Source organism: Danio rerio, chromosome 22, assembly GCF_052040795.2.
Source record: "Danio rerio strain M-AB ecotype USA chromosome 22, GRCz13ab, whole genome shotgun sequence".
Taxonomy (NCBI): Eukaryota; Metazoa; Chordata; class Actinopteri; order Cypriniformes; family Danionidae; genus Danio; species Danio rerio.
Window position 1 is genome coordinate 11562465 of NC_141042.1, and position 13316 is coordinate 11575780.

A 13316-nucleotide genomic window follows, 5' to 3' on the forward strand; every position below is an offset into this window, starting at 1 on the left:
AGATGGGTAGGCTCGGCAAATGTCCTCAAGCCGGGATTCGAACTCAGGACGTCTTGATGTCGCCGCTCTAACCACTAGGCTATTAAACTGACAAGTCAGTAATTTAAGGAAACACACAGTATCTATGATTATTTATTGTACATCGCTATAGAAAATATACCGTCACGAGGCATCACTAGCGCAGCTTCCAGTAATAATCAATGCAGCGCAAACGTGCGACGTGTAGTTAAATTTTTTAAGAGGTGCGCAGGTATACAAGCTCACGATAGCTGCACCGGACCATACCTCTGCGTTCGCTGCAGAAGTATAAACAGAGCGGGGTCACATGACTCCACACGCGGTAAAGAGAGTAACTGAAAAAACTTGATTATTTATAAAACATACTATAGTCATTTAAATAATAAAAGTTTAAATACATATTTCTACTACTAATAATAATCAAAACAATTATAACCTCCAGTATTATCACTGTAATAATATTAATAATAATAATAATTATTATAGATTTTTATTAGTAGTTGTATTTGTTTTCTATTAACTAAATTGTATTTATATTATTATAAATAGTTGTATAATTTATTAATAATTTAATACTTGTATATATATAACTTAATTCGAAGACCAGAATATAAGATAAGGTAACGATGGCACCATAAAATAAATAAAGATAAATAATATTTTTACTAATGAATCATATTTTATTACATATAATAATTAAAATAATAAAAAATTCCTACATATTTTTTACTACTAATTATAATCCAATTATAATAAATAATATTAATACATTTTATTAAAAATTATTATATACATAGACAAAAGAGTGACATAATAACAATAATAATAATAATATTATATTAAATATTAATATTAATAATATAATATTAATTTAAATACATATACGTTTAAAAGAAATGTAATAAATAATTGTGAATAACTACATTTTTCATGATTAAATAAACATTATTATAATAACATTTCCACTATTCATTGTAATTTCATCGTTTCAACAGTTCTTAATAACTAAACTGTATTTATATTTTTTATAAATAATTTAATAATTGTATTTTATATATATATATATATATATATATATATATATATATATATATATATATATATATATATATATATATAATTTACTAATACTATTATTACTAGTAAAAACATGAATATAAACTAAAATGTTACATAAATAAATGAATAAAATATTTAATTATTGTTAATCGTTATTAGATGTAATCATATTACAAATCAGGTTTTATCCTCATTTCATGTTGGCTTTAATATAAAACCAAAAAAATTAAATAAACAGACACACAACACACACACAAAAAAAACACACAATTCTGTAAATAAATGTGAAGGAGAGTGAAAAACTGTTTGCAATACAGACAGTTTCCCCTGCTTGTTATCCACTGAGAAGGCGAATTCCTTGGAGGAACAAGCAAACACGAGCGTCAGGCTAAACAAGCAAACACGGACAGGTTGTGTTTGCTGGCACGAGTGCTTCTCTGGGGAAATGGGATCTTGCTGTAGGGTTACACACTCGCTCACCCCACCGCTGCCCAAATACAGCAGCATTGCATCACGCTCCAGAAATGGGGTCCTGCTTTGACATTACGGCCGACTAAACTTTCGTCTCTCACATGACAGGAGCGGCTTGAGTCATGAGCGCTGGCCTTTGAAAAGTCCCCAACACGGACCTTTATTTGGGCCCAACGCAGCTGCTCTCATTGAAGATCCTGACCTCATCGATACCGATGCAGTGCCGAGATCACTAATAATGGACGCACCAAATTACAGACCTACAAGACCACCAGGCACTGGGTTATTGGTCAACAAACCATCTGCACAGAACAACCACAAGAGCTTCAAGTCACTTTAAAGTCTGCAAGCCTTATTTTTTTCCTATTGTGACACAGTTCCTAGAGAAAAAAAAAATTAAATGAGACAAAAGTGGCCGTGGCTTGTTTTTCTGCTGCGAGCTGATCGGATATATAGTAAAGCAGACATTTTATTCAGAAAGATTGGGAAAAGGGTTTTAGAAGAGTTATTACAGCCTAACAGAATCTCCTCCTCACTCTTTCTTTTTGTTGTCTAAAGTGACAGTTGGAGGGGCGTGTTTAAGTATGTTAGCCACAGCCAATACCTAAGATAGACATAATCTGACAATTTAAATGAAAAATTTCAGATTTCCATTTAGAATTACAAATGCAAACAGCTTTTTTTTAATGACATACACAGATGAACTGTTCACCACAAAACTAGCAATGTGAGCCAACAAAATTATATTATTAATTTTGACTTCATTGGTATTTTAAAGTCACAAGTTTGAAAAAAATGACATGTGGAAAACGCAAATAAAAAACAAATGGAACTAGGACTGTCTAAAGTTTAACTTAACTGGAACTAGGGTCATCAAAAGTGTAACGCAAATGGAACTAGGGTCGTCAAAAGTGTAACGCAAATGAAAATAGGGTCGTCAAAAGTGTAACGCAAATGAAACTAGGGTTGTCAAAAGTGTTGGAACTAGAGTTGTCAAAAGTGGAACGCAAATGGATCGCCAATGGAACTAGGGTTGTCAAAAGTGGAACGCAGTTGGAAATAGAGTTGTCAAAATTTTAACGCAAACGGAACTATGGTCGTCAAAAATGGAAGACAAATGAAACTAGTGTCATCAAAAGTGGAACGCAATTGGAACTAGGGACATCAAAAGTGTAACGCAAATGAACCTAGGGTCGTCAAAAGTGTAACGTGGTTGGAACTAGAGTTGTCAAAAGTGGAACGCAAATGGATTGCCAATGGAACTAGGGTTGTCAAAAGTGGAACGCAGTTGGAAATAGAGTTGTCAAAAGTTTAACGCAAATGGAACTATGGTCGTCAAAAATGGAAGACAAATGAAACTAGTGTCATCAAAAGTGGAACACAATTGGAACTAGGGTCATCAAAATTGTACCGCAGTTGGAACTACAGTTGTCAAAAGTGGATCGCCAATGGAACTAGAGTTGTCAAAAGCAGAACGCAAAAGTGGATCGCCAATGGAACTAGGGTTGTCAAAAGTATCAAATTCAGTATTGAAATTTTCGATCAATTTTCAAATATCTAGTTCCCGCAAACATTTGAGACCACGTTCTTAAACACAGCTCAACAGATATGCCTGTGATTGGCTGCTACGTGTGTTTCATACGCGTTCCAATGTTGGTAACTTGGGTTATTAACCAATTACATCAAAAAATTTGATACTTTTAATAACACTATCAAACATATCTGGCACTTGATTCAAACACAAAAACATATTAAAGAAACATTTTTTTTTTTTAAATGACATGCAAATGTCTCCTCATAAAGAAAAAAGATTTATCCAAACTTTCCATTGTACCTTTTTATACATACAAATGTGCTTATTTGAAGAAAAAGTAAAAGATCTCAATCAAATCAAAATGCTTTTAAGGTTTTAAATGCCTTGAGCCTGTCTGTATTATTTCCCTCCAAAACAAAGTGGAAGTAAACAAGGTGCTTGAGCTGAAACAGGTTGAATAGAGTGTGAGGTGAATAGTGAGCAGACGTGGTACACGCTGAACCAGCCCGATGGCAGAGATGTGTATTGGCACAGACTGTCCTCTAATGTACCTCCAGCCAAACACTAACGCCATCTCACTCGCAAACACACGCCGTTCATCTTCGCCATTGAAGGCAGCTTTGAATTGCAAATCAGTCGAGACCTGTGTTTACTATGTGAAGGAGATCAGCAATGTCCTTCTGCATGTATCTAGATGATACGCTCTTATTGGCCAGATTCTGATAGGAAACAATAAGAGGTGGACAAAGACACTGCTGAAACATTTACCGGAAAAACAGAGATCGTAAGATTGATTACATAGCGAATGTTCAAAATATAACTATCACTCAGGTTCTGAAAAGATCAAGTAAGTAAATACTTGGTGATTCTGACAGCCTAACATGAACATAGAAATAATTAAAATTAACAAAAGTCGCAAGACATTATGGGACGGTTTACAATACAATAGATCTCTACAAAAACAACAATGGCAGACTGCAGGAATATGTTGGCATTGTGAATATATTGCGATTATATTAAATATCCTAAATCCCTACAAAAAATATAAAACAATCAACACAATATATTCAAATTCTGATCACAACATCAGTCCACAAGCAATGGGCAACTTTAAATGCTTGTGTTAAATGGAAAGACCAAACAAAATCCTCTATGTTTGTTGTAACAACAAAGAAACACATTATGGGGGCTCGTCCGGGATTTGAACCCATGACATCTTACATCCTAAGCTAAAACCATTGCCCAAGACTATATAAGTTAATTTCTAGTTCATTTTAGTGCAAAATATAAATAGTACTGCAAAATTAATATCACAAACATAAACATCACATAAATTTTGCCTAGTGGGCGTTCAAATCATATAGCACTTTACACTAAGGGTGCTTTCACACCTGTGAATCGATTCAGTTGTTCCGAAACAGAGACTACAAATGTTACATTGTTGCCCTTTGCTTTTGGAGCGGTTTGCTTTCACACTGCAAAGTTTCTAATCGGACCAAAAGAGCTAAAACAAGTCACGTGCAAGTAAACTCTCCTTACATTGGTCAGAGTGTCAGGGTTTATTTTGCAGTGTCCCGCTAAGCTGTCAGGAGAGGTGATGGTTTGGTGGTGATTGACAGGGTGCGCGCGTGCGACGTGTCTGAGGAGAGATGCGGTGGGGAGGGGTGAGAAGGGTGCGCGATGATGCCTATTTGAGGACTGGGAGGGAGACGCAAGATTAATGGGAGATCATCACTCGTTTGCGGGCATCCGGAGAGTCGCGAAACTTCCCGCCATACTCATAATTCTCTCTTCATATAGCCGTAAGCCTATTACATATCCATAAAACACTGTGACATAACCGCGCTCGGATCGGATCGCTTTCTCACTGCAATCGAACCGCTCCAGGGTTCGTTTTAATCGAGTCGAGACCCCCTCATTCAAGCGATCTCGGAGCGATTACTTTGGCGCGGAACAGAGCGCGATTGCCCTGTTCACATATGCCAAATGAACCGCGCTAACTGGGCAAACGAGATACGTTCCGAAACAAAAGTGTAGGTGTGAAAGCACCCTAAATCCTAGACAATTTCAATACACCTTCATACATACACCACAAGACAAATATATACTAGATTTAAATAAAGACTAATACCAGTCTTTAGAGAAGCTAACAACCAAATAGAGTTCAATAAAAATGCAACATTCATTAAGTTGCTGAAATTTATTAAACCCTACCATCAAAATCAATGCGACTTGATATAGACACCCCTCGATGTGGCCTGTAGCATGGTACGAAATGCATGTCAACGTCATGTATGCTGACGTCAAGTCTATGCTAGAGCGCTTGCGTAACAAATGTTTTGTAGTATTTTGATTTCATGAATGAATGCGTGTAGAACAATTACATCCATTACGTCGACATGCATGCGTGCACAGTTGTTGCTAGAAATTATAATTACTTGTATTATTTATTAAATTACACATTACAAACAAATCCAACCATGCGGGTTACAACCAGACATTATAAATTTCTATGTTTGCGAGTTGTGACATCAACAACATCATTTTTAAGGTGGTTTGCGTGTTTCGGTGCATTACCGCCACCTTCAGCTCCGGAGTGTGAATTTACAGTCTTAAGAAATTTACACTACTAGAGTTTGTACTACATTTGAGTTCACTACACAACCAAAGTATTTGGGCACCGCCATGCAGTATGTCACGTTGGGCATATGAGCTAAACTGTGTATGACGTAGTGTATAAATGACATCACTACGCTACAGGCCACAGCAAGGACTATTTGACTAGATATGGTGAACATCAGAAATATCACGAGTCCCGAATTCATTCCAATCCAAAAACTCATTGTTTTCCATGAAAAAAATAGTTGCACAAATTTCCCATTTTGGAGATAAGAAATAGCATTGTTTCCATTAAAGACACTACAACTAGAAAAAAACCTCCATATAAATTCTTCACAAGAAAAAAGCTCACTACTCTTTAGAAAATTATGAGCAAAACAAAACAACTTCGTAATTGCAGAAAGATCATTGCAACTATAATGTAACCACTCAAAATACCATCAAACAAAGCAAGTAAACAATGCCTACAGTGAATCCCAAACGCAAACTTCTGGTTCCTTTCTAAGTCAAGCTGTTTTGGTTTCTGCTTCAACATTGAGCCAATGCCTCATTTCCATAGTAAATAAAAACAGCACGCAAGAAAAAAAACCTTCAACAGCAGCTTTAAAAGAAAAACAAACTCAACTCACTTCTCTGGCAATGATTCTGGTTCCAGCATCGCTCTCCAAAATTTCCGTTTATGGTGGTCTGTTTGCAGGATATCGTCCCCGCGATGGTGCCTGGACAGATGTTTCCACACTCCAAATCGTCCTTGTTTGCTACGATATAATTGTCCTCCACCGAATCCAAGATCTTGGACCAGTCCAGAGTGGACAAATAGCACAGGTTTGGGTTCTTCTCGATGCGCACCGCTCCCCGCGTGATGTTGGTCAAACTGTGGAGGCCGATTTCCTTCATCTGGATCATCTCGAACATGACTAGGGCGTAGTTGAAAAACAGGTTGCTGCCGCGGATGACAGTGAGGTTTGGAAAGAGGCTGCCAAGGCTCTCCAGGCCATAGACGCGGAAGATGAGCAGATAGTCGGTGACCATGACCAGTTTCGGAAAGCTCAAGCCCCTGAAATCCTCCTGCGTGGTCTTGAACATGAGCAGGATCTTCAGGTGGCCTTCGATTACAGTGCAGTTCTCCAAAACCCGCAGGTTGGTGGCGATGTTGCGGATGTCTGTGCTGGGGCAAACTGAAAAGACAAGAAAAAAGATGGCTGTTAGCATCTGAATATGTTTATTCAGTCATTTCAAAAAGTTCTAGATCAGGGATGGGCACACTTGGTCGTGGAGGGCTGGTGTCCTGCAGAGCTTTGCTCCAACATTATTCAAACAAATGTGAACAAGCTAATCACTTTCTTCAAGATCACTAGAAAGCTACAGGAAGGTGTGTTTGATTAGGGTAAGAGCTAAACTCTGAGGGACATCAGCCCTCCAGGACCAAAATTGTCCATACCATTTCTAGATAAAGGCTACATTTACACTACAACAGTGTAGACAAAAACAAAGATTCACTTCTAGACAAAATTTCCAAAGATCTCCAAAAAGGGCCAAAAGTGCTGTATTACGCATGCCAGACAAATGTTTGGCATGATTACCTTATGGGGCGTTTCTTCTGAGTGTTACGAAACAGTACGTTATGGTACGCTTTTATGGCTGTTTTCACAGTCAAAAGGTACCAAAAAGCGAACCATACCGTACCACTTTTTGGGTACCCTTTTGGAAGGGCACTAAGCACAACACCCAAAGGCAGAGCAAGACGCACAACTGAACGCTATTGGATCACAGAGATACATCACTAGCTTGTGCACAAACTAGGAGAATGAAAACAAATAAAGCACCATTTTTAAATACCCAGCCGAGACATTACACCGTAATAATATATACATATAATAACAAGCGATGGTCTTGATAAACAGCCACTAAGCCACGTAGAATCTACCCTGTGCCCTGTAGTTGTTTACAAGGCCATCTAAACTCAATGATACCCTTTTGGCAGTAGAAACGCAAGCCTGGTCAAAGCGACCCATACCGTACTGTCCTGTAACACTCAGTAGATTACTTGTATCAAACTTGAAAGGAAATGATGATGTACAGATGAATCGTTACGAAACACTTGAGCAACAATAATACCACGTACTCAACTATTGTTGTGTATGTTTGTTTGCACTTGACGTTAATCTACTTTTTACTGAACATGCATATGACATTATTGTTTTCAAAGATTTTCATTAGAAAATGTCAACTTTGTAACTTTTTTTTAAACGCGTGCGTTTTTAATCCCAAAAAAGATCATAGTTTTGTGAAGGAACAGGCAAAACGTATAAAGTGTTTCCTGTTTTTTAGCTAAAAAAGTTGTCCCGTAACCGACTACAAGGATAACTGTTGCCATTTTAAAAAAATAGAATTTCATATTTCCTGCTTCAAAGTTTCAATGTGTATTGTTTGAGAAACCATTTTCTTTTAATTGCATGATTTGCGAAATTGTGATGTTATATTTTGTGTATTTGTTATGTCATTGCGAAATTTAGGAGAATGATTCAATGAATACTTTAAGGAAAACGATAAAGCTCGCTACAAAGTGAAAGGATACTTTAATTGCTATTAAACAATGCTAACAAAACAACAAATCAAAGGAAGAACTAAGGGGAAAAAAACACAATTGCAAACAGAAACTTACAGATCGTTGGTCATATGTAAAAAGGCTCAACATTTAAATGGTCATCAAAACAGAAACAATTTTGAAAACTGATAAGGAAAACCACTAAATAACAAAATAATGAGAAAACAAAAATAATCCGAACGGAACTGATCTATTATCCCAATTTTCCAATATATTAACAATCAAAACAGTCAAAAAAAGTAGTTAGTAATTGATTTTCTACAGTTTCTAAGTAAACAAATAACTGCTTAGCCTAAAAATAAAATTAATACATACACAATTTTTACTGCTGACTTCAACTTATTACTGAGAAACGCAGTTCAAAAAGCTACATACAAATACAAATAATAATTTTAAAAATGCAACAAATTTTTTAATAATATCCATTATTTCGTCTAAGCAATTTCTGTTAATTCTTACATTTTAACATTACAACATTCTGACACAATATTGACTGTGACCATGAGTCGACAGTATTAAGTCATACTCGACATAAGACAAAAAAATAACGTAAAAGCAAAATTCCCAATTATTTGTATGACAATTAACCGCCAGTCCCAGCATAAACAAAGCGCAGAACACGTGAAGTCCATCCTAACAGGAGCATGAAAGAAGATTATGAACGCTGAATAATGCATGGAGCGTGTCCCCGCGCGTCTGCCTCTCTCCGTTCATTCATAATCCAAACCCGCACACGCCGAGACAAGACACAGAGACTTCATTAGCCAAGCCATTCTCCACAACAGAGCATCTGCTAATGGATAAAATCAGGCCCAACTCCTTTCAGAGCCGCTCCATTCATTCAGCGTCAAAACAATACACTGAGGCCTTTCTCGTTTCACGTGAATATCACTACCAAATATTCACCGCAGCACATTCATTCAGAATGCTGGAGTCTACTAGAAACTAGGGGATGTGCGTGAATTATTTAATTAACATTTAAAATGAATCTCTCTAAATGGCTAATTGACTAGTCCAGTCCAGTACAGAAACATTCCACTAGCATTAGCATTTTGTTATTTTTTGAGAATCCAATAGTACAATTTTAGGATTTAAAATTTGTTTTTATTTATTTGAATAAAAAAATAATAATAAATTAAATAAAAAATAAATAAATAAAAAATTCGCTACCTGATTGTTTAAAAACAACTAAATTAACTTATAATAACAATTCAATTCATGTTTCTTTCTATAGCGCTTTTACAAAGTAGAAGTAGAAGTAGAAGTGTCAAAACAGCTTAACATAGAAGTTTTAGTAAATTGAAACTGTATCAGCCGAGTTTTCAGAGTTCAGTTTAGTGTAGTTTAAATTTCACTGCTGAAAGTCCAAACACTAAAGAGCAAATCCATCGATGAGCAGCTCTACAATTCCAAAACCAAGGAAGCCAGTGGCAAGGAACAAACTTCACCAATTGACAAAAGTAAAAGAAAGAAAAAAACCTTGAGAGAAACCAGGCTCAGTTGGGAGATACCAGGCTCAGTTGGGGTAGGTTTATAACAGCTAGGGAATGATCTGTATTAGTATATATACATATTACCCTTGCCCTTTCCATGTTAATTATTTTCAAGTAACCTTAAGATAACATTTCTAGAAATTTTTTCAAATTATTTTTTTTAAATAAAAATTAAACATCATTCTTAGAATGTTGCCTTAAGTTTCTAAATGATATGATAATTTACTTGACTGAAATTAGTGTAAGAGCATTTAATATATACAGTGCTCGGCATAATTGAGTACACTCTATTTTAAAAATGAATATTTTTATTTATTTCTAAGTGAATATAGGCAATGCATTATGGTGCGTTTGAACAAAACAGATTTATTATTTTTTTTATATTATTTTTTATTTATTGATCCTTTAATAAAAAATGTTTTAGTCACCAAACATATTGGGAGATTGAAATATAATACAATTAAATTCAAGCAAAATTTTACAAAAATAAATTAAAACCTACAAAATTTCATTTAAATAAAAATTTATTTTGATTTTTCCTCTTTTTTAAATTTGTATTTAATATTTTTCTATAACATATAAATTTAGGTGTACTAGATCTTTGGATCTTTGTCTTAAGTTTTTTTGTTAGATTAGCTCCAGATTTGGCTTCAGTACTGACTAATCTAATGTATAAGCACAAATATAATATAGTATAGCTTTCTATTAAAAATATGAATTTAAAAGATTGATTTATAAAGGGGGGGTACTTATATATGCTGAGCACTCTATATAACAAAATTAGTCAAACTATGTAATGATAATCATATAAATCTACATTTATAATTAAAATATGAAACATTATTCTGCAACCATAGAAGTATGTTCCCATAACATTGCCTGCAAGTTATTTTTATCTGACCCAATACTTCTCGAATGGTCTTTTTACAGATGTTTTGTAAAATAAATAAATAAATAAATAAATAAAACATTTCCAGAATGTTGTGGGGTTTCCTTTTGAAATAATGTAAAAACATATTATGCAAAACGATCCCTAATGATACTTTGCAGTTACTTTTACAGTTGTAGTTTTTTTTATAGAAATGTTCTTTTTATTTATTATTTTTTTAACCACAAAATGAGATCATTGCAGGATAAAGATTTTAAAAATACCATAAAATAACATAATAGTAATAACCCTCAGCGAACAATCTGTATTAGTGTAAAATATAATTCCTATGAAGTGTAATGGAAATTTTTAATAGAAGCAGTTTGGTACTGGCCAAGGCCAAAGCCGGATACATTGTAGCACTCCTAGTCAGGAGTTAAAAAACACAACAAGATCTTTTCTTTCCCAGCAGAAAAGTATCTTTCCTGGAGTTTAACACAAACGTGAGTGTACGTGCACTGATGGGTAGAAAACAGTCAGTTGAAAAGACACAGTCTCTTACACATTCACTTTGTGTGCATGTGCGCGTTAAGGCTGGTTTATACTTCTGCATTGAACCATCATTGTGACCCACATGCCTTGAGCATAGATGAGCATTTATACTTCTGCGTGCTGTTTGTGTTGCTCTGCAATAACATTTCCGAAACACTAGCTGGCAGTAGGTTTTTATGTTTCTCTGTGTCGAGCTTCGTGGGTGTTTTGTTTTTTCTGAACACTACAAGTAGCTCACTCAGAGGCGGGAACCGGCGGACTTGCAACAACATTAACTATAAGACAAACACAAAACAAAAGTTTCCATCTGGAGCTCCTTTACAGGACTCGACCCTTGGAAACAAATCACTCCATCAGGCTCGTGGCTCTCAGCACTGCCCACACTCAGCATCGTTACCAAGCCAACCAATCAGTTTTCGTCGTTACGAAGTGCAGTTACATTTTTTAAGAGGTGCGCGTCTGGTTCAGCCATGACGAGGGGTATGTGACGCACGAAGGTTGCGCCGGACCATATGTGAAGTATAAGTCAGCCTTAACAGGATTATTTTAATAAAGTACTATTTTGCTTTGCTCTAACCCTTGTCTGACTGAAGACATTTAGGAGATTTCCAAGACACTAGATACATGTTCCTATGTTTTTAAATAACCTAAATATAACTTTCATTTTCAATTCATTAATTTAAAAAATAATAATAATAAAATTTCATTCATAGAATGTTAACTAAAGGTTGAAATTATTGACTGACTGAAATTATTAGTGTAAGAGCAAGCACAAAACATAATAAATCTGATACATCGAAATGTATAGCTGAACATATAAACACTTATTATTACTACTATTATTAATATTATTATTATAAGCTTATCATTCTGTAACCTTAAAATTACGTTCCCATAAAGTTGTACGGCGGTTCTTTTTAAACACCATTAAAATAACTTTCTCTAAAGTTTATTTTTAGAATATTAACCACTGCAACTAGAGGTCTGCGTGGGAATAATTTTTTTGTCCTGCTTCCGCCAGGTTTTATTCCGCACCTGACCACTCCTGTCGCATTTTTATCTTTGTTCACCTGCTGCTCGCTTAAAATAATTTTCAACCTGAGATCTGGTTTCCAAAATGTTTAAATTGGGCACTACCAAAAGACAGAGATAAGGCTGTGCAAGGATTGCAGGCTAAAAATGTCAGTTTTGCTTGCCCCTTTGCGATGAGACGTAAGTGCCACCTTAAACCTGAGGTTCCTGTCTTGTGACTGCTAAAGTGTAAAACTCTGAGGTATTATCACATCGTGCAAAGGTACATTTTTCTTCATTTGGGTTTATGATGCATGAAAAAGACTTGCCTGATGTAAGTTTTCCTAAAAGTAAACCAAGCTCAAGGACAGCGCTTGTTCACTTTGCTCTCCCATGTTGGTAAAGCCCGCTAAGAGGCCCGTTATGCAGATGATGCACACACAGACTGTGTGAGAATAAGCACATCCAGAAAACAATAGTCATGCATTCAGCACGTGTAAGAGTCATGATCACTGGCTGTACAGGAGCTCTATAAGAATGAGGAAATCACAGATATACCGTTCTGGAATAACGTCGGGACTCGGGAACGCTATATTGTCAGCTCCCATTCAAATTACACCAGAGTTACAGACCACTACTAAATTTTATTCGAGAATTTGCTGCAAGAAATCTGGTTGGGTCCCGCGGGAGACCTAATTGCAACCATATTAACATTCCTAGATTGTTGGGGGGATTTCTTTTTAAAAAATACAAATAAAAGTTTTATAACAAACTTTTAGCTGTTAGTTTGCTATCATAAAATTACTTTCTCATTCAACATAAATATAAGTAAAAAATGTGCACAATCAAATATTATTTTAAGCGCCAATACAAACACAACTATGTATATTTGAAATAAAACAAACATTACAGCAATTTGACCATGTAAATAAATACAGCGAAACATGTAATGTACAAAAGATAAACAACATTTAGGGATGCTCAAAGTAATCAATTAACCGATAACCGTAAGGGTGCGTTTGTTACAGATTAATGGTATCAGTTAAACGATTAAAACATATTATTTTATATATTTTTAGTCTG

At 35.4% G+C, this 13316-nt stretch overlaps 1 protein-coding gene across 1 annotated transcript in view; it reads right to left on the minus strand.

Annotated features, from left to right (window-relative positions):
* Window positions 1-13316, minus strand: part of insrb (insulin receptor b) — a 127148-nt gene that overhangs the window by 69808 nt on the left and 44024 nt on the right. Inside the window, 1 exon segment of the mRNA NM_001123229.1 lies at window positions 6331-6879. Within this exon segment, the coding sequence (NP_001116701.1) occupies window positions 6331-6879 (549 nt within the window).